The 23408-nt window shown below is 38.3% G+C and overlaps 1 protein-coding gene across 1 annotated transcript in view; it reads left to right on the forward strand.

Moving 5' to 3' along the window:
* Window positions 1-23408, forward strand: part of MTUS1 (microtubule associated scaffold protein 1) — a 198791-nt gene that overhangs the window by 42213 nt on the left and 133170 nt on the right. The window contains exons 2-4 of the mRNA XM_026647908.2: window positions 2871-5222; window positions 7516-7711; window positions 21113-21277. Coding sequence (XP_026503693.1) covers window positions 3075-5222; window positions 7516-7711; window positions 21113-21277 — 2509 coding nt within the window. The 5' untranslated portion in view covers window positions 2871-3074. The remainder of the gene's footprint in view (window positions 1-2870; window positions 5223-7515; window positions 7712-21112; window positions 21278-23408) is intronic.

The following is a 23408-nucleotide window of genomic DNA, read 5'->3' on the forward strand; positions in this document are numbered from 1 at the left end:
ACAAGTGAGACAAACTCATCAGAGCTGAATGAGAAACTCAGTGTACTTTTTTAATCAAAAATGTAAATTTATCAAAACAAACTTTTTGTGGGAACATACTAGTTTCAACTAAACATTTTTGCCAGGAAATAATTAAATATTACTGTAGTAGGGACTTGAATGTGGGTGTCCCAGATTCCAGGTGAATATACCAACCACAAGCCTGTTTAACTGAAAAACTTCAAGAGATCTCAGGTTCATTCTGATGAGGAATGCAAGTTTATTTTACATTTCTGAGAGACAGGAAATGTTTCCTATTCAGCTCTACTCATCATAGTGTATTGAAAGGCAGACTGTTTGTTTCATTCAATGGTGCATTGGATCTCAAAAAATTAATTTCTCCACAGATATACAGAAGTTATTTGTGTGCTGTTTTACTTAAGTCAGTTTAATCTTGTTTCCTATGACTTCAGCATTAAACTGGTTGAATTGGATAAGGTCATACACTGACTATATTGTTTAGCAGATTTCCTGTTTAATAAAGTTAGAATGCAAAATAATCACTCAGTGCACTTGTAAATTAAGACAGTAAAATAAAATGTGTACATGCTTTACCAAATGCATTTTTTAGGACTATATCATGTGTAACTTTGTGTGGATATTTATAGCAAGCACTAGTTAATGCTGTCATTAAGGTTATCTATGCATTTCTGATATGACCTTTTCAGTCACTTCAAACTCTGCTGTTGGTCTGAAAACTTCACCTCTTGTAGCTGAGTGTCAACTGTCACTAAACATTGCAGCAAAAACAGCTCAGCCTCTAGTGAGAGTGGAAAGAACACCTTTATAGGAAATAACAACATAAATCTTCTTCATAGTTCTAATCAGAATTTTGCCAGAAGGGGTAGATACTTATGAGTGAAATTGTCTTCTGAGATATCATGGGAAAACCAGTTTTGATATGATTATTTGAAAAGCATCCTTTGTGCATGGACGTAAACGTTACTACTGTAAACAGTAAAAGGGTTATTCATCAACAATTGACCAACCTTACTCAGAAAGGTAGAGTGGACTATCATGCATGATTGATTGACTGTGCAATGACCACTTCTTCTGTTTCCAAAGTGTGGACCCCTGTGGTTTCTAGTCAAATAGCTACCAAAAAAAAAAATCCATAACTGGATCTAAAATTGATTGCATGCACAGGTAAGCTTTCAAATCAGGAAACAACTTTGTTTTGCTATATGATCTTGAATGACATGATTGCATGCTATATTTTGAATAACTGTTTTTATAGTTTAGTAGGGTGTCAAGCAAATTATGGGGGGAGGGGTAGCCCTTACCTAATTCACTGTAACTATTGTATGCGAGGTCTTTTATAGACTGCTATTCATACTACATGATAGTAGATGCTAAGAATTTACATGAGCATGGTCATGTAAGTCTAATCTAGACTACAGTGTAGTCACAACACAGCGCTGTAGTACAATTTACATACAGAGAAAACTTAGGTTTATGTATGCAACATTAATTTAATCATTTGACTCAAGTGACTGACAGCTATGTAACCTTAACAGTCTCGACACTGCTTTTTTGATGGATTATATAAGCACCGACGCTATCTTCTCATCTTATGTTAATACTAATTATACTTTCAATGGTTGTGCAATACTTGATGCACATTAGGACTGCCCCCAAGTCATGTCTGTCAAAAAAGAGGGTGTGTTAAAATTTTTTTCTCTTAGTACAAAACGTAGCAATGTAGCTGACCAAGTTTTTTTTTGTGTGTAAACACTTTGATTGTCTGGGGGGAAGGTATATAGTTACAACTCATGTTAACTCAGGTGACCTTCAGTATCCTATAGAAACTTGCATACAGCAATTCTTAAAAGCCTTATGAATAGGGCCCTACCAATAGGGCCTCTCCTCAGTGCCCCTCTGTCCCTTGCTTTGCTCCTCTGTGCTTATGGTGACTAGAAAGAGGTGAGAAAGGAATGTCACAAGGACTTCTATATACTAGTCTCCTCCTTCCTCATAGCAGGTATTTTATACTGATTAGGTTGGGACATGCTTATAGCTCATTGCAGTATTGGTTGACAAGTTTTGACCTGAACAGTGACTGATATGAAATGTGCTCTTACTACATGAGAGTGAAACAGGGAGGTATAAAACAATACTTTGTGGGCACAGAAATATGTCTCAAACACTCAATTACAAATAGCCAGAATGTTTTCTTGATATGGAAAAAACAAGATGCTTGGGGCATAGTAAAAAGTTTGGAACATCCTATAAAAACTTAAGAGTGAGACTTGTGGTGGTTCAGAAATCTCCGGCTACTTGCTGAGAAATACTAACCATTGATGACTCTACTAAAATATTCATCAACTGTATGAATCTTCAGCAGAGGAGGCACATGTAGTACAGCTCTAAACAGCTGATCATTTTAAATGCAGAATAATAAAAACGAAGGATGTGTATAGGCAACATCTTCACTGATTCTTGAGTTACTCAGTTTTGTTTTCTGGCTTCCAATTATCACACAGTTGCTTTTCAGTTTCAGAAAATATTGACACATTGTGGACAGCTACTTGACACTTTGTCTCCCCCATTAAATGCAGGAGTGGTACTGGAATTGGGGTGTGTGTGTGTGTGTGTGTGTGTGGAAATGAGGGTTATAATCTAGATTTACTTGTTTAAGAAGTTACCTTTTTGTTAGCAGATACTCTGAACTGTTTATCTGGTAGGGCTGTTGAACATTTCAATTTGATTACTTTTTAAGGCAAAAGGATTTCCATTTGTAAAAATTACAATTTTTTCAAAGACTAAGCAGCCTATGAAATGTCTGGTATTAAATTCTGGTTCAGCTAACTTTCATGTCTTTTTAATTTTAGAATACATAAGGGGTTCAAGTTGTAGAAGATTTGTGGATATACGTGAAGAGCATGTAAGCAAGAAGAACTGCATCTTGAGTGTCTTATAATGAAACTGAACTGTTCTGGGGCCAAGCTTTGCATTCTCCAACACTCAGAAGAACCTGCGTTTTCTAGAATTTTAAGTGAAAATAAGATGACAAAAGTTTTAAATTAAAACTCAGAATGAATATTGAAAAATCAGAAAATAAGGCAAAGAATGGCTTGCAGTCTCCCTTATTTATCAGCGATGAAAATGGAAATAAATTTACATGTAACACAACTACACCACCCTCAATTAATCATACCACCAATATAAATGGAAATTCAGCTAGCCAATGTAATAAAATGGCTGAGCATGAAGATAACATGGATTTTAAGGATGTAAATGATTGCACAACTATTTCTTTAAACCAGGAATGTATTGGAGCACTTGATCTACAAAAGACTGGGGGTGAATTTATCTGTAGAGGGGCTTCATTGAGCGATATTGATGCCACATGTGTGTGTCCTGCAACTGAACAGACTTGTATTTATGTCTTGAACCATAACTTAAAACAACCAACCAGCCTCCTAAAAGAGAACCTTGCTCTAAAAGGAGTGCAGAATCAAAGTACTGATCAACCAGTGCCTTATAGACAGATTGACTGTAACTGTACAATGCACCTTACCCCTTTGGAATGGAGCAAAAACTCTGAAATCAAAAGTGAAGTAGGTTTTGCTCATGTGGCATTAGAGGTCACTGGTGTCAATGAATCTCTTGATATGGCTAAAAACTTGGGGGAAACTATGGGAAGTGAAAACGAAGATGCATTTCTCCCTCTGACATTCATCCCTTCTGATGAAATGCATATGAGAAAAAGTTTTGAGACAAGTAGCCCTGAAAAACCTCCTAGTTCATCTGTGCTGGAAGCTTCAGGGGGCCCAAACCCATCAAATAATTGTTCAGATTTGGTAGTACTACCTCTTGCTTCTCCAGATGTTGGAGGGGTTAGTGAACAGTCTTTAAAAGGCACCAATTATGTCGATGTAGCACCACAAAATAGAGAGTCCCAAGAAATGGAAATGCAGTCCTTAAAACTAGTTGCTGAATGGTTAGATTGTCACTCTAAGAATTCGGTGTCACCAGAGCATTTTAATATGGATAAAGATTTAAAAAAGTATTTGCATAGCACACCTGAACATGCCGAAACGGACACATCTCCAACCAGAATTGTAATTAATTACTCTGTAAATGATTTATATGCTCTGCCAATACAGAGTTTTGATCTAAGTATAGACCAAGAACCGGTGGTAAACAAAGTGAGTGAACGTTTAGCCAAAGAACAAAATGTCTCTGCTAAAAACACTGCTCTCCAAGATGTACCCAGCTATTTTGCAGTGTCTGAATCAATACAAAGCAGTATACCAAAACCAGAAGGGACTGCTACAGCTGAGCTGAAATGTGAGGCAACTTTTGTGGTCTTCAGTCCAACAGCTGGTGAAACCAGTCCTGATTCATGTATTTGTACACCTATGACAGGATCAAAAAAAACAAAATGTTCTGTTTCAGCTTTGGCAGAAGCTGGAAATGGGCCTTCTAAATTGGAAAAGAATGATGCATTAATGAGAGGATGCAATAGAAAGATTTCACTTAAAACTAGTTCTGAACAAATTGCAGCGAAACCAAAAAATCGGTCTCCTATTGTTTCAACAATTACCAAAGCTAGAAAAGCTGAGATTGTTAGCTTTCCAAAACCAAACTTTAAAAATGTGAAGCCAAAAGTTATATCAAGAGCTGTGTTACAGTCAAAAGATAATGTTTCATTAAAAATATCTCCGAGATCCCCTCAACTCTCTACTGCCTCATCATCTTCACCAGTTTCTTCCCCAAGGCAATTGCCCTCTTCCATCAAAGCATTGAGGGAAAAACGTGATTTAGACAGAGATACTAAAGCAGAAATACCAATGACTAAGCCTCATAAGCAACCTCTTAATAAACAGCTCTTTCCTAGCCAAGTTGTACATGCTACAACTCATTCAAAGAACGCTTCTCACAAAATTCCAAAAACACTTTCAGTAAAGCAGACTCCAGAAGACATTGACAAAGCAAGCTCCTCCAATTCAACATCCTTCTCTGTTTCTGCTGCAGTTGTAACATGTGTACAGAACTCAAAAGGGAAATTGAATGACAAAATGGAAAGCAAAAAGTCCTTGGCGCAGCCATGTGTCACAAGCACCTGCTGGAGTGGAGCTGAAAATGAGCAAAATTGCAATTTGGGAACTCATTTGGAAACGGAAGAGCTAATAAAAGATCCAGCAAATGAGACATTTGAAGTTGACCCTGCTCCCTTGGTAAGTTTATGCATCTACTGTTCAATTAACTGATTTGCATGTGTTAAATCTGGAAATGTACATTGTACAGCCGTGAATGGAAATTGTGAGTGTTTCTTAAATCTGTAAATCTCAATACAACCTTGACTAGGCAGTTAATTCTGCCTCCATAATACTGAGGGAGAGGGAAAATCTTGAAAGGAATCCTGCCATCTCAGTAGTTTGCTAACTACTTAAAACATGCATCTACATAACTTTTTTTTGTTTTGTTTTTAAGGAAGTGTTCATCTGTTCAGCCTCAGTCCTGTTCTACTGCATGTAAAAAATACTCTGAATATGGCTAGCAGGCATGGATTTTCAAAATGGTGTATGAGAATCTCTGATATAAGTGAAGTTCTACAGTGTGACTTGTATAGAACCTTTTAAAAATGCATCTTTATTTCTGTGCACTTCATTACGATGTGCGCATTAACTTTTTGAGTATCTTCACACACTTACACTACCAACATTTTAAATGAAAAATATTTGGATTTTAAAGCTCAAGTTTCTCATACCAGAAATTAAATTACTTGGTTATAAAATTGGATAATATCCAAATCAGGATAATGTATGGGAATTATGTAATCCACACTTACATTGGATGCTTGGTGTGCAAGAAGTTCAGGATACTCATAAACTAGCCAAAAGCAGGTATCTAAAACCAACCACAAAAAAATTCTTTTTTGGACACATTTTATTGTTTAGAAGTAAGAGAGAGTCAGTAGTTACATTTTGGACTTGATATTTGTTTAGCTGAGGTAGTGTATCTGTCATGACTTCATTATCTCACTGATATAGTGTGTGTCTGCCTTTGTAATATTTGCCAGCATGAACTTATTGAATAGGTCAGGAGAGGTATAAACTAAGTAACTGACTGGGAGCCAGGAACTCTGGTCTAGAGTGAAATCCTGGCCCCATGGAAGACAATGACAAAATCCTAATAGACTTCAATAATGCCAGGATTTCATCTACTGTCTCTTTAGTTTCTTATACTGTACCTATGGCCATGTTATGGTTCAATTCCTTTGGTCTTTATTGCCTTGAGTAAGACAGTTAAACTGAGACAGAGTTTATCACCTGTAAAATATGCTGGCAGTTTAGTACATTTTGACACTTGGATGAATTCAAGGCTAAAATAACATTCTCTTATGAGTAAGAATTCTAGCTGTTTAACAAATCTGAAATTTTGATTTCTCATGGTTTCTGAGGGAGGTATACATCACACTGTCAAGATTTTAAGATTTGCAAGTCCTAGGACTAAATTCCCTCTGTTTAGATGGAATAATTGGAATATTGCACTGGAGTTTCTTTAATCAGGTTCTCATGGGGGGAAAGTAATCTTGTTTTTAGTACAAATTTCTGGAAATGAGTCTGAACTGTGGCTCAAGTCAAAGTGGGTTTGGTTCTCCTCTTGTACGATTAAATCATTGTGAAAAAAATCCACAAAATGTGCAGGAGCATGAGTAGGTGCTTATATTTTGATACCTATTCCTATACTACATGTGCTTCTGAGCTTGTGCTTGTTAAAAATGAGAGAGTTCTGTGGTGAAACTAGCACAACGCCAAATGTGGCATTCAGCTTGAGCCAGTGCTACCTCTTTAACGTGCCCTGCATCCACTCCTTAAAGTTACAATAAGTATACTCTCCTCTGGGTGTGAAAAGAATTATTTAGATAAATCAGTAATACATCCAGTAAATATCCTTACTGAGATTCTGATTGCTGGCAACTTTTCTTAAATGACCAAACTGGGAATCTTTTATGTTAATGTAGCCATGAAGACGTGTAGGATGCCACTAATTGTATTTCATTCAGTTCTTTAGCCCACATGTGAACTACTACTTTACCATGAATGTATTTTGAAATAAACTACTTGATTCCTATCTGTACCTAAACAAACCAGACATTCAGAATTCGATTTAAATTAAACCTGAGTTGCAGCACTCTTTTTTTTTTTTTTTTCACAGACTTTAATTTAGGTATCCATGACCAATTTGGAATTGTTAGTGTCACCTCATATCCCAACTCATTATGTGACCTCTAAAAATGAATGTAGCAGATGCACATAACTCTGAATTGCAGAGGATAATGTTCATCTGTGTTTCTTCCTTTCCTGGACAAACTTGGACCAACTTTCCTAGATAACAAGCACCTACTTGAAATCACTTGCCTTTGTGACTAGTTTTCTTTCTGGTAATTGATGCTAAACGCCCCCCACCTACTTTATAGACTAGCAGTGAAACAACTTGTTCTTACAATAATGTTGTGTTTTACAGGTTTCTTCAGCTAAAACTGGGGCAGCACAAGGAAAAAATATACACAAGGAAGGCCCTATCACTCTAAGAAGTATACCTGCTCCCAAGGTGAAAGTGGTGCCTTCTGTGTTTCGCTCTAGGCGAGGAAGTGAAAATAAAAATGTGTGGACAACTAAAATGTCATCTCCTCAAAGAGCTGTTCTGCCATCGAGTTCTGGTAAGAGAATTTCTATTAGGGTAACAAACTCCTTAAAAACAAGGCATTAAACTTTACCATTATTCCAATAGGTTAGTTTTATAACATTAGTGACTAAGATATGTGACAGATCTGAACCCAGTCAGGAGTGCTGGAATCCACACAATGGTTAAAGCAAGAACAGTAACAGTCCAGCATCTCAATGTGCATCAACACTCTGGAAGTTTCTCTTTATTTAGTTTAGTCTGGGTTTCCTCTTATGAAAATGTCATCAAAAATGCTACTTGTGGTGGCTTTTGCCAATGCAGATACTAGTGCATTAAAGCTGAGGAAATTGCTCTGTTTTCATGGAAAAAATGTGGGAGAGCAGTCACTTTAGGTTGCTGTTGACCTGATTTAGACCTCATCAGGTGGTCTAGAGGAGTCTCTGGCCCTAAACAACTTCTTCCTTATCCTCTTTCCTCTAAGTAGGAGGCAGAGGTTATACGACAGCCCATGTCTACTAGATTTCTATCTTCAGTGTCCATAAATCTAATATAGAAATGAGAGGCTACTTGAGTGAGTCTGAATTGTACAGTATTTGCATCTTTCACTTGGATGTATGATGATATAATAAAAGGAATTCATTTCAAAAGGCGAAAACAGTTTGTAGGTTCTTTAGTCACTAACAATTAGGGCTTTACGAGAATGGGGAACTCCATAACAAACAATACCTACAACTAGCTCTCACCAGCTTCAAAGCACAGTTTTCATGACACTGGAGGGGCACCATTTTTAGGGTTAAACCTGATTTCTATCCCAACTATAAATCTCTGATTTAGCCATGTTCCAATTAAATGTCTTCAAATCTCATCCAGTAAAGAATGCCTGAAGGAGGGTGTGGCAGTACTGTGAGGAAAATATATTAAGATTAAATATATATAGGTGCTAAGTGAAAATAGAACTGAAATCATTTGAAAGTTGTGAAAGCCAGAGAGAACAACTTAGGATACCACAGATACAAAACTTCATGATAACATTCAGCAACTCCCCATGTGCATCTCAAGGGATTTCATAGAAGCCCCATTGCTTAGACTGAACAAAACATTAACAGGTACAATCCTCCACTTGCAAGGAAAGGGACTGGGTGACTTGATGGAATGAGGGGCTCGAATTTGTTGGCCTACTGGCCATTCAGACTCAAACTGAATGTTCTATTAAGTGACATAGTTAATCTTACTTGTTGCGATAATGTAACTAATTACAAAGGTAGTTTGAACATAAATGACTAAGCTTGTAATATACTATCATTTGAAAAGCATACACCCAATTCTTCATCCAGAAAAACTTGTTCTGCATTTTGCTTGACTTTTTCCCACCCAATTTGATGTAAAAAAGCACAAAATGCTCCCCTTAATTATACATGTGGTGAGGCATGATTAAAATCCTTCTCCACGGCCCCTTTGAAGGAGAAAACCAGTCAAATCAAGTGAATAGAGCTTATTTCTGACTTCCCTTGCCCAGTATTATGGCAAATATTTTTTTCAGCCTTTCATAGTTTCCCAAGGAGAACAGTAAGATTCTTTGATCAGCTGCAGCATACTCTAATGGTATAATAGAAAAATTAATATGAAATCTACCATCTGTTCAAATAGCTTTCCCTATACAACAGTGAATATTTTTTAAAAACAGCTTTATTAGAAATGTATTTCAAGAAAGCTTCAAGTGACAATTGAAATATTGACCCAGTCATTCATTCAAAGTCAAGTAATACTTCCTTTTTAACTAATTTATCACTTCCCTTTATCCATGAATGAGTAATTTAGAAAAGATCCAATAGTTAAAACTAGAACAGAAACCAGGCTGTAACAGTATAAGGCAGTCTTAGATCACTGAATGTATGCCATTTATTCCACAAAGAATGGCTTGTCTAATAGAATTGAAACCAACTGAGTTTCCATTGTCCCTATGCACAACTGGTAAAGCTGACAGGTAACCAGTCTCTACTATAAAGTTTACCTATACTTCCCATTTTAATAATGGAGGCCAATCTTATTTCAAAGAACCATGCAGTAAAAAGCTGAAATGATGAGCCAGGAAAACCATTTGCAGCAAACAATGTTTAATTTACCTCTTGTGTTCAATGTCTGAACAGAACTATGTCTACAGATTACCTCTGTGTATGTGTGTGTGTTTATTATTATTATTAGTTCTGCCTCATTATTTAGTACTATGCAAGGCTTTGCTAAGTATTAAAAAAGCTAACATACTTCCCAGGTACTCTGATCTGAAAGCATGTTTTCAGGCTGTATTCAGAAGCCTAGCAGAGAGGGTTCACACATATATGCAACACCCCCACCCCAAATGCTTGCACGTGCTCTCCTGCTAAAAATCTGATGTGGACAATCCAAAAGCAGAAGGATCAATGCCAGATTATGCGTTGCAATGGGCAGATCCTGCAACTTTCGCTTGCTTCTTTTTTGAGAGGTAGAACCTCCTTCTTTAAAGATCCATCTTTATCCCAAACCAGTGGTGCTCTGTTTTATGGACGGGCTTATGGAAGGAGTTTCATCAACTGTTTTCAGTGGAGTCCTCTGTACTCTACCGAATTCCCATAAACACCAACATATTTGACTGTAGAACTTGGGTTGTTCCTGTGGAATGGTGTAGAACTTGTGAGGCACTCAAAGGCTATATGTTCTGATATAGTTCCTCCTGGATATCATTAATAGGGTTTTCAGCTAGCTCCTGTTTGGGACAGCCATCAACTCTTGAAGTCCACTAGGAGTGCCAAGTGTAGGGGGGCTCATCCCACTTAGGTTATAGCCTTTAAGAACCTAGCCAATCTCAGACTTTGCACTCTTCTCTTTGGTGCCCTCCAGTATGCTTTCCTTGTGAGTGATGTTACTTGAAGCAGTCACCTCATTCTGGATAGTGGGGTAACTCATGGCCCCCTCCTCTGCTATATCTTTTCAGTTCTCCGTACCTGTTATAGTTTTCACATCAGCAGGACTTCCTCTTTCCATATCTAATCAAGTTATTTCTCTTCCTAAATTCTGCCCTAGCGCAAGGCACAGAGTATCTTCCTCTGTATCTGGAGGGTTCTTTGCCTAACTCTGTGTCAAGTGTTCAGGTGACAATTTTTGTCCTTTGAGTGCCCTTGCAAGGGACTTAAAGCCTCCTGATCATTCATTCCTCCTGAAGCTTTATTTCTTTTCAATACGTTGGTAAGTCACCTTTACCAGTCCAGCCGAACCTGTTCCCTCAGACTAATGATCACTTCTTGGTCAACCCTACATAGACATGCTTTGCTGGGCAGCTCTCTGGAGCTCTGTCTGTGCACAAACAAAGGACTGCCCCGAACCTCTGCATCAGCCAATGCATCATTTGGACACAGAATGGTCAGGAAATCACTTTATGGCTAGAAAGAAACATTTTGATCCTTCAGCCTGACCTCAGCATAATGTAGGTGATGGAGTGCAACCAGTCATTAGTATTAAACCTGCAGTTGGAAGGAGAAATCTCACTGGCTGTGTATATTACAGAAGATGCTGTATTTGACAGGCCCAGTGACAAACTAGAGGAGTTTTCATTGTGTATCCAAACCAGACATTTTCTCTCTGCTCTCATGTGTTAATGGATAACTACTATGGTTATCCAGAGTCCCTGTAAGATCTGCAGATGGTAGGTTCAATTAGAATAGACAGTTCACTGTTAGCAAGAGAAACACAGGTAAAAGTTAATGAGTGGTAAAATTTGCTTTCTTTGTCATATGTCTCAAATTGTCTTAAAGCTAAATTAGGTTACTCCATGGAGCTGTGCCTGGTATTAATTTGGTAGATTAGACTTCCTTTCTTCTTGCCAAGTACTCTTGAGGCCTGGTTTTAATGCAGGGGAGTGGGATAAACCTGACCCCTAACCTTAGCAACAGAACTTTTAGAATGAAGGAATAAATAAATAAAAATACATCTAGACATACAGCTTCTTAAGGGGAACGTTCTGCGATCTATGCAGTTTCATTTTTGGCAGTCACAACAAACTGCACTATGGCGTTCAGCATATCCAGTCCTTTTGGTTTCAAGGCACACTCTTGTTTTTAATGCATTGCACCTGAAGCAGGATGAATGTTGTAACAATGCTTGCAGAGACTGGCTTTAACAGTCCAAATATCAGTATTGTCTGAAATATATCTACACCCATGAGAAAACTTTCCTCTTGGAGTGAGGTGTGTTCCAGTTCCTGCAGGGCAATTTCTTGGTACTAGATCATAACTTGTAAAGACTTGCTGGGATATTCTCGTACCATTCCTCAACCATACTCATTAGCCTTGAATTTTGTTGAATATTTTCTCTGAGAAGACCAAACTAATAACCTTTTTTCTCTTCCTGAACTAATTATAAGGGGAGAGACTATGTATTCTGCAGAAGTGAATGCTTTTCCTCATGCAAGTCATGACCATGTAGTGTAATGAAACAGAAATTTGACAATTTGTATCCATAATATATCTAAGCAAGTACACAACATTACATGCTACCTGCAGGCTTCAATCCTATTGATGAACAAAATGTTCCTAAAAACTAGCCAGCTACTCATGCTGCTAACTTTGAGAATTTGGGATGGGTCTTTTGACTTAAAGAAATTTTTTTTATAAAGTTTTCATAATGCAAAGAAGCTTGGCAATTAGATTTGCTTCGAAGTAGGATCTCTTGATTGGAGGGGTGTTTTCTCCCCCCAACCACCCATGGGAAGGGGATGGTTGGAAAGGGGGTGGGATGTGTAGAGAGGAGTGAAAATCCTTAAGACAGATGTTGTGTATAGATGTGCTTTTTCCTATTGTTGTCCACAACAGGATCTGGCTTTATTCTGCTTTCCTTGTATACCATTAATCGCTTTGTCTCCCTACAGTGCTTGCCATTACAAAGCCAGTGCTTTCCAACAGTGTTATGTGAGGTGGTTTTTGTCTATTCTTGATAAAAATCAAGTGCGATGTTCTATTTATCATATGATATTTGCAGGTAAATGTTGACTTTTAATTAACTCACATCTGTGCATCAGTGGACTGATTGCTGGTTCTACTTGTTGTCACAGCATTGATTTATTCAAATCTCGTAGCTGTGGAACTTGCCCAGAGGCACTGCAAAAACCTGAACAGCATCAGGCTGTAATGTAGCGCTGCTGATACTCAGAAGCCTTCCTATCCCTGCAGCAAAGATTGTGCAGGATCATGGTATGGAGGCCAAAGCTTAAATTGGGTGAGATGACCGGGACAAAAGCATGGAAACCGAATATGAAGGTCCTATGATTGCTTATTGGCAGAAGTGGAATGGGCAGGCCTTGCTACAGTAACACATGTTGCTACTGGTGGAGCTGCAGCCAGCCTCCTGGAGGCTGAAGCACACCTGGCTGCTACCAGTACTTCTTGAGGAATTCGGCGCCACTGCGCAGGTGCAGAATTCATGTCTCCTGCAGATATCTTTCTGATTGGGAAGCAAAGGGAAGCCACAAGAGTGGTCATGCAACCCTCCCCAGCAGTGTTTCTGGGTGCCTGGAGCAGCCGGTAGAGAGGTAAATAACCCCGGGGGAAGGAGAGGGACACAGTGCTGTGGACACCCTGGCCTATAGCTCCTACCCTATGCTGGGCTCAGCTCCTAGTCCTGGCTTGGCTGGGGGTTGGAGAGGATGGGACTTCATCTTCCCCTGCATGGAGCAGCCAGGCTAGGTCAGATCCACCCCCAGAAATCTTCCCTGGCTGCAGGAAGCTCTGCACCTTCCCCTGCTTCCTGCTCCCATTGCGCCTCAGCTGCAGGGGGAGGGGTCACTGTATGGGGAGCTGCTCCACTGTTCACCCAATCTCTGTACATCTGCCCCTCCCCCAGACCCTCCTGCTGAGCCTCGCCTCACTTCCCTCCACCCCACTCAGCTGCACCTAGACCCACTGCAGAGTTATTACTCCTGCATTCAGAACCCCCCAACAAGCCCCTGCACCCAGATCCCCCACACTGCACCCAGATCCCTGCACTGAGCCGCCCACACCCAGATTGTCCCACACTCTCAACCCACACTTGGATCCTGTTGGGCTGAGCCTGCCCACCCACACCTGGTGTGAAGGCATGGCCGGCTCCAGGCACCAGCTTGGCAAGCAGGTGCTTGGGGCGGCCACTCCGGAGAGGGGCGGCAGGTCCAGCTATTCGGCGGCAATTTGGCAGACGGTCCCTCACTCCCGCTCGGAGCGAAGGACCTTCCGCCAAATTGCCGCCGCAGATCGCGATCATGGCTTTTTTTTTTTTTTTGCGCTGCTTGGGGCAGCCAAAACCCTGGAGCAGGCCCTGTGTGAAGGGGCAGGCCCAGCACTGCCCTTGCAGTGTCAGGGTCTGGTGCAGCCTGACTGCTGAGTCCATATCTTGGGCAGGCACTGTAGCGTGATCTCCCACCTCCATGCAGCCAGTGGCCCATGCTCCCCACTGCCATGCTGGAGCCTCCACCTTTATCTGACAAATAAAATTGCAGAATTTTAAAATGTTGTGGGAAGAATTTTTATTTTTTTGGTGCAGAATTCCCTCAGGAGTATACCAGGGGACTTCTGGCCCTGCAGCACAGACTGCAGGCAGCAGGGGGAAGAGGAACAAAAGTAGGGAATGCAATCCTCTGTGGGACTATTTCAGTTCAGCCCCACAATGGCAAAGCATAGGGTTGTTGGCACAATTCTGCCTCTGTCTGGGCCCAGTACAGCTGTGTCAGTGGGGTGGCTCCAAGCCTGCTGATGCATTTTGGGGAAAAGTGGAAAGTCTGGAGGGTTGCATGGGAAGCAGTGTTCTGAGCCTGTGAATGATGGTTCAGAGCAAGGGGCATATTTCTGAGCTATGAAGTGGTTAAATAAGGAGCCCCACCTTGGATGGTTGGGTGGCGGACAGCGTGTTTCTGTTCAGGTGGGGGTTGACTTGGAGGGAACTGAAGGGGTTTGGAAGGTTCTGGGCGGAGAGTAACTGTCACTTGAAGTTGTGAATGAGTTGGTGCTGTGGAGCATAGAGGAAAATGGTAAGAGATTCTGGAATAAAGGATGAGGTTGGAACTGAACAGTAAGGGGGCAGCAGAGACGACAATTCTGTTCTCGTGCTCTGTCCCACTTGTTCATTCTGGAAGGGAGGTGATGGACAGGGAATAGTGAAACTGTTTTCTTCTTGCTTACCAAAATATTGCTGTGTAACACTCATGAGCGTGCACTAGTTTTATTTTGAAAATATTAACTTGTAGGGGGAGGGGTGTTTGTGTATACACAAGCTGCTGCTTACAGCTCCACCATATTTTTGGTATGAGCTGCTACTGGATCCTAAATCGGTGTCAAGGAGGAGCACTTTCATAATGACTCGTGGATAAATGAACTAATATTCTAGAATGCCGTCTCACATATGGAATGGGGTTTTGCCTTGAGTCATGTTATCCCCCCAATCAGAGTGTCTCAACCATTCCAGACTACTGTACCTCTTTCAGGAGTTTGATTTGTCTCGCATACCCCAAGTTTCACTTCATTTAAAAATTACTTGCTTATGAAATCAGACATAAAAATACAAAAGTCTCACAGCACACTGACTGAAAAATTGCTTACTTTCTCATTTTTACCATGTTATAAAATAAATTGCAATATAAATATTGTACTTACATTTTAGTATATAGAACATAGAGCACTATAAACAAGTCATATGAAATTTTAGTTTGTACTGATTTCGCTAGTGCTTTTTATGTAGTCTGTTGTAACTAGGCAAGTATCTAGATAAGTTGATGTACCCCTGGAAGACCCTGCGTACCGCCAGGGGTTGAGAACCAGAGCCCTATGTAAAGAGAAGTACTTAAAGGGACAGCAACAACCTAACTCACTTGTCTAAGAACTCTCAACACTATTATTAGTAATACCCAAGACTATCATAACAAAAACTTGTCCATATTTTTATTTTACTCATTTTGTATATTTGACAGATGTTTGTGAATTGATAGTTTAATTCTTTTCCCTCGATAGTTTGCCACTGTACTCTGTTAAACCCACAAATGGAAGAGAAATATTTTGAAAAATAAATGGTAAAACTTAATTGGTAGTGGGACTTAAAAGTATGTGTAGCACCTCATCTATTCCTTGTGCGTAGTTGCTCTGATAAGCACTATAAAAACAGAGGCAGGATTAATACATTTCTGAATGCTAGCTGAGCTAGACTGTAGCACAGTCTACTTGTAGACTTAGTAGAACAATCCTTGGAACGCTCAGATAGCTTTCTGAAATGTATTAATCCTGCCCCTATTTTTATAGTGTTTATCAGAGCAACTACACACAATTACAAAAATGTTTAAAGATGAGTCTGCTGGGAAAAATTTCTTTGTGCATCTTTTCCTATGATTTACTTAATACCCTTGCCATCTGCTGAAAATGTCTCATATTAGAAAACACAGTCAAGGACTGCATTTATCTTAAAATGGCCAAAACTGCCTTCTCCTACAGATTAAAACTAGATACATTTTGTCATGTCTCTAAAATTCAAAATATCCCCTTAAAATCATTGAACAAGTTTTAACCCTTCCAGGATAGGGACAACTACTTTTTTTCACTTGAGTTTAAAAAAAAAAAAAAAAAAATCCAGGAATCCTGACCCGAATCTTAGAAGTGTAAAACTATCAAGATTCAAAACTGGTTCTTTTTCATGTTAAGTTTTTCTCTGCAGCTCTAAGAGAAACATTTCCAACAATCTTCCTTTGTGCACTTTAATCTACCTAAATTTCCAGCTGGGAAAAGCCACAAGGCTTATATTCCGTGTATGTCACAAAGCTCCTTGAATTGTGGAAGCTTTTCAATCAGTCCTAAACCTGAAATATTTAAAGATGGCTTTGATAAATGATGCTTTACCCTCAAAATTGGAATCTACCTTTAATCCTAGTGTTCAGTTGACAGTTAAGTATGAAAAGCAGAATTATAAACACACTTCCTATGTGGGTACCGAGTATCTTTCTTCACGATCACTTTTGATGAGGGCTGGGATTGTATAGTTTTTACAGAGGAAATGTTAAATTGAGATTTGATATGGGGAGGATGGAGGCATAGATCTGGTGAGAGACAATCTAACTTCTGACAACTTGATTTTTTTTGGGGAGGGAGGTCTCAAGCATATTTTCCCAGTATGACTTCTGTAGCACAGGAAGTTCAAATGCCAGCATCAAGAAGCTTTTAAAGTTATTTTAGCCCATGATGATCTGCTCAAGATTCACAGATGAGGTTGACTTTTTGGTTTAGGTCATGAAGTTTGAGCTTAGCAAGTCCTGATAAATTAACATCATTCTATAAATGTTTTCATTCTGGTACAAGAGGTACTTTTAGCCTACTTGACACTATGTAGTTAATACATACTTTTATTTATTTATTTACTTTAAGTTCTAAGCAGAAGCCCACTCATTACTCCAGGGATGAGGAATGCAGTACTTCTCACTCTACATGACAGTAACTAGAATAAATAATTGATTGAGGCTTATTACACTGACAGAACGGGTGACTGCTTTTATTCTTTATAACACTGCTTATTCTTATCTGGCCTAGTGTCTTCTAACTGGCCATGCTGTTCTTCCAGCGATACTAGCGTATATGTCATATCTGCCTGTTTCTCTCTCAGTAGCCTTGGGACTCTCTTCTGCACTGTTCCCCATCTAAGGAGCACCCTTTTTCTGATCTGGTTTGTAAAGCCACTACTATCCTTTTTAAATATCTCTTGACGTTCCACTTCATTATGCCTACAAGAAACGTGTCAATTAAGCCTTCTACTTAATTCTATATAATTTTTAAAATTTCACTTTAAAAAAAAAAAAGCTGTTCCCTCATGCATGCACTAGATTTTGCTAATTAACTGTATAATCTTAATGAGGCTCCTCCTTTTTGTTCCCCAGTCTTATGTCATATCTGAAATTGGTCTAGCTTCTCGGTGCAAGGATCCTGTCTTACCAGTATTGGGAAGCTTCAGCACATAAATGGGGTGCTGTTAAAATAAAACAAACAATTGTAGTAACATGGAGGAATTGAAATGGTTATATTTTTAAGCATGGGAGATTTGGATTGAATTGGGAGTTTTCACAGACTTCCTTTGTGAACTTTGGTAAAATAACTTTAGTGTATTTGTTCCCTTTGGGGGTACCTCTCTACTTTTACAAGGGGCCTTCTGAGGATAAACTATAAATGGCTGGGAGGTGTTTCTGATACCAGCACAGAGAGGGGGCATATAAGAACCCATGCCATTAAATTAAGAATGCACTTGTATTATGTAGTCGAGGAAGCTCTAGGATTTTAATGAAAATTCAAATAAGTTAATGTCAATTTGAGATGATTCTCCAGGTGAGAGGAATAAAATGGGTGCCCTAAAAATACTGAGCAAGAAATTAGTTAAGATGATGCTGAGGAAATACTTTGCATTTATATACTGCCTTCCATCTAAGAGTTCACTGTAGCTTCAGAATGCTCCTGGAAGTTTAGATAAGTATTCTACAGCTGGAAAACCGAATTGGAGATTAAGTGATTTAATCAGTTTCCAGTAGAAATCTGTGGCAGGTCTCATGACTCCATCTTGTGCTTTGAACCAAATTAACCACGTTCCAGAGTGTAGGAACTAATCCAGGAAATATTTTGAGATGTAATTATTCAGTTTTTTCTTAGCATTTATCATTCTGCTCTTAAGTTTGTAAATGAGAGGAAGGAACTTTTTCCAGCTTACATGTGATACTTGGTTGTTTCTTGGAATTAGCTACTTAGTGGCCTCAGGCCACTGCTACTTGGAGATTCCTCCCCAAATTAATTTTTCTAAAACTGCAGTTTGGTGTTCGTTAGTGACTTTTACGAATATTTTCCAAGAGAGCACTGATCTCTAGGGAACCGAAAAAGAACATGGGTCACCTATGAACAGGACCCGTACTTGACGTTTCCAAAGCTGGGAACTCAGCACCATTGAACTGGCTATGTTTTTATGTAAATTCTCAAAATTACTTTTGTCATAAATCAGCTGCATTCTCAAGACCATTGTCTGAGCTTTGAAAACAAACGAAGGGGTCTGGAGATATTTGCAGATGTTAAATTCAGGATGTGCTGTTCAAGCAGGGTTTCTCGAAGTCTTTCTCTCACTCAGCTTCCAGATCTTTGGAGTGGAAGTTTATGGAAAGAATGAATAGGCCTCTTTCGTTTTGCTTTTAAAGATGAACCCAACAACATCCCTCTCAATGCCTGGCATCTTCGGTACATAGAGATGTGTAACAGGTGGCTAACTGAACAAATACAGATTCTTACCAACATGAAAATATTGCAGATTCAGCTTGTACTGTTTCTATACTACCTGATTCTGGAAGTTCTGTAATATTCTTACTTTGCCAAGAGTCTAATGTAGACTGTGGAAGAGGAGTCGTGTATTTAAAAAAAAAAATCATTTACTAGATCGATTAGATCAAGTCATTCTGTAAAGTAAAAATTATTCTTGGCACTATTCAAAAAAGTTGGTAGCAGTTGCTTTGTGGCTTTAAATTTTCTCAGTTTGGGAGCTGTTTAGCTTCATTTGTTTTAATCTACACCACTCACAATTTCTACCAGATAGTGGTTTCTGGCATCATGCAAACTCCCACAAAAGATCCAAACACTCAAGAAATCATAGAAACATTTAGAATCCATTCTTAAGTACTTCATTACCTTACTGCAATAACTTGCAAACCAGAAAATCACAGAAACCTGGCTCTTTATCAGGTCTCAGATTTAAAACTAGAGTGACGTAGTGACATCTTACTCAGATCAGTTATTCTTAAGTTACAAAATGTACACTTAACATGTCAAAATAAGTAGTAAAATAGCACTTGGTAAAGTGTTTCTTTTCTGGTACGCCTGTAATGTCACTCATCTAATTTGCAGATTACTGAATTTTGAAATGAATCTTAATTATCAGGATGACTTAATGAGGTCCTGCTACACATTTGTAACTTGCATATATAAGTGGAACATGCATTTATAACTGCTCTTTTGTGTAGTTAATAGTAAACCAATACATTACTTTACCTACCCTTAATTTTTAGTATTAAACAGGCCAGCATTGCCTATGAACAAAACTCAGTGAATTGTTAGTCTTTTGAGCTTGAAATTTTATGGACATAATCTTGCAGCACCATCTGGTGTTGAGAAGTATATTCATTTATGACGAGATGCATATTCATTCATGAAGCTTCTTCCTTCCTAAATCTCCATGTAGTGTCCTACTTTGTAAGACAGCCTAAAGCTTTTATGATCTTCATACAAATCTTACGTCTTTACAAAGATGTCACTTAATCCCTCATGCCCAAGAGTGAGAGGGGACTATTGACATACCTATATGAAAACTAATATGGCATAAACTGGAGTATCTTAAATACCTGGTTTAATCATATTGCAACTAGGTCTCAAACATGGTATTAATCTGAATTATGTGGTCATGGCAAGTGGATAGGGAGAAGGGGGGTGGGGGGGAAGTCCTTTTTTCTTGGTGAAACTGATGTGCTATATTTTAACACTGCATGTTCTGCCCAAAACAAAACATGCCTAAGAAGAGATTACACCCGAAGAAAGGGAAATCAGGCAAAACTTTAGTGATCATAATATCCAGATGCCTGTATCTCTCTACTTCTTCTAAAATAGCATTTAATCTTCCCACTCTTGTTCTTTGTTTACATATAAAGAGGTTACCTTACTTGTCCTGTTACTTAAAAGGGGTTTTGGAAAGCTCAGCACCTGAAATCAGATGTAAAGTGGCATTAATCAGAGCTGGCAAAGGACAATCCAGTGATAGTTTAATATACCATTTTTTTCAATTGGAATTCTGGGAACAAGAAAATTCTGATATACATAACTTCGCCTGTGGTCATAATCCTTTATTTTAATCCTAATGCATGTTAGTACAGTTTTCCTGGAATGGAGCTGGAAGTCCATTTAGCTAAACATATATTCAATTGCAGATGCTCTGGCTTAAATAGTAAAGTTGTCCTGTTAATTAATACTACAGTAAATGTCATCTGAAAGTGACAATAATACCTCCATTCTATCTCAAATAGGTTATATTTAATACTTTTCACTTTTGTCACTTCTGTTTACAGAAGTGTTTACAATTGACAGGACATGGTAAATTTTATGCAAAAACATCTTTGTGCCAGTATAACTGAATGGCAACAAAGTTCTGAGAATACGATTTATCCAATCTTGCAGACCCAGAAGTCTTTTGAGCTATCATTCCAAGTATAGTAGAACTTGCTGCTCTTGTTCATGGCTTGTGCTCGTTCTGCTTTCATATGGCTCAATTTACTTTCCAAAAGAAATTGCATATTGGTGCTATTTGTGTCTCATCTGAAAATCAGCATGCATTAGGCTTCAGCTATCAGCGTCTCTTTAAAGTTCTATCTTTCTCTCCCTTAAATTAACAGGAGTGGAAACTTCTTCCAGAGGGAAGCCTGCCTCTGTGAAAACATCTCTAGCATCTTGGACCAGTTCTGGCAAATCACTAATTAAATCAAAAGTGCCCATTCGGAGAACTGCTAGCATCTCTTCAATCAGTACCCAGAGTGAGCAAAGTACTTGCAGTAATAATTGTAAGTATCTTTGTCAGAGTTCTCTGCTGTTAACTATTGTTCTCCAGGACCAAATCCTTCAGTCCTTAGCTGGGAAAAATTTATTTGAATGGGATTATTGCCTAGCTAAGGATTACTAGTTTTGGCCCTTAGGAATGTTGCCTTTTTACACATCTTTCATCCTAAGAGGCACATCCTGTAGTCTTCTCAGTTGAAGGGTCTTGAGACTTGGTGCCTGACTTAGCAAAAATGAACTTCTTTTAATTTAAAAAACTTTCTACACACTCTCGGTGCATTCCAAAACTTCCTGGCATTACTGAGCACGATGCTTTCCTTGAAAGGGCTTTTTGTATATGGTGTAATAAGTTCAGAAAGTTTGAGCATTGTGAATTGGATGTTTGTGGTAACACTGAGAACAGTGCAATAACAGCCCCTTTGTACCCATTTTTTGATGAACTATAATTCATATGTTATTCTGGTGTGTTCTTAAAGAAATGTACTATATAGATGAGACTTTAACATTTAATTGCTTTCTTGTTTGAATGTTCTGAAATATACAGTTTCAAATGATTAAACTAAAGTAAACATCATCGTGTACAATTTAAACATTTGGGTGTACAATTTAAATGTAAAAACAATGAATTCCTGATAAAATGATGATCAGTCTAAATTACATATTGTTTATGGCCTTAAACAGTGGATAAATGAATGAAAACTCCTGTATATCAGTTGCAGGAATGTTAGGGAATGAAAAACATGCAAAAAGCAACATAAATTAACCCATTGATGGGGAAAGTGATTCTAACATTAAAGCTATTTAAATTTAAATTCAAATATCCTCTTACTATTACATTGTCCTATTTTGTCTTTGGGGTTGGGGAAGGAAGTTCCTTTATGCTAAATTACTTTATTAAAAAAAAAATGTTTCTGAATTGATGATGATCCATAGTACACATTTCTTTATCACTGAGTTGTCCTGTTTGTTCCTGCAATTTTTCTTTTCTCCTGAAAATAAAAACCTACCATGGGCTGAAAGGAATATGTATTTTTTGTATTAAAATTTGCAACACATTTCTTCTATAATCAGATTTGGTTCTGTTGCCCTGACAGCCATGTTGACTTTTGCTGTTCAATTTTAGTACCATGACTGAAATTTCTAAGGAGGTTGTAAACGCTTTGTGCTCTCTCTCTACTAACAAAGAAAGGTTCATCGCTTCATAACAAAGAGATGTATTCCTTTCAGATTAAGCATCCAAACCGATGACTCTTTCTTAGTGTGATTTGCTAGCTGGTTTAATTTGTTTTTGTCCTCTGCCTTGAAGCTTACAATTCTTTCCACTCTAATTCACTAAGAGCAAGCATGAGGAATATGAGAGGGTGAACATGGCTGCAGTCTTTCTGGCTTTAAGCTTGCTTTGATTCTTTTTAAATGACTATACCAGGAGGACTCCGCAGTTGTACAGAAACTGATTTTTCTCCTCATATTTTCATCAATTCTACACTAGCACCACCGACTGATTCAGGAAGCCACTATGATATTACCTTATTGACTTTGCTGGTAGTGGGATCTTACAGCTTTTTTATTATTCCTTTGTTAGCCACGTTTACTGGGAAAAGAAGTAGGTTGTTAGTCTTTTTTAAATAAAAGCATGTTTGGTTTCTTGTTAGTTGGTAAAATCTATCAAATTAAATGCTTTAATTTGCTGTTTTCCCAAAGAAAATGCTTTTCTTAATTTAAATTAATAAATTTACAGAAAATGTTCAAACTAAATCTTGACTTCAATGTTTTTGTGATTGTAATCATATTTGGATTACATGTGATTAATATTTTCTGTGCAGTGCATTTTTTTGCTGACATTTGAACCATCTTGTAGAGAGAATCAGTAAATTTTTACTTTTTTTTCTAGAGGTATACAGAGTATTTATTCTTGTCCTTATGTGATAGTTAGCTTATTAGACAATGACATCAAAATAAAATCATAATTGGCAAAATCTAAAATTCATCACTATCAGATTACTGGGACATTCAAAGGTCAAGATGGGATACTTCTTCAGTAAACGTAGTGTAATGTAAAACCTAGGATAATATAGTCTTGTTTGACATTAAACTGACAAACTGTTTAGCTTGATATTTAAGATGTTTAGTTGATAT

This window comes from Terrapene carolina, unplaced genomic scaffold (assembly GCF_002925995.2).
Source record: "Terrapene carolina triunguis isolate 2854851 unplaced genomic scaffold, T_m_triunguis-2.0 Scaffold66, whole genome shotgun sequence".
NCBI classification, from domain to species: domain Eukaryota; kingdom Metazoa; phylum Chordata; order Testudines; family Emydidae; genus Terrapene; species Terrapene triunguis.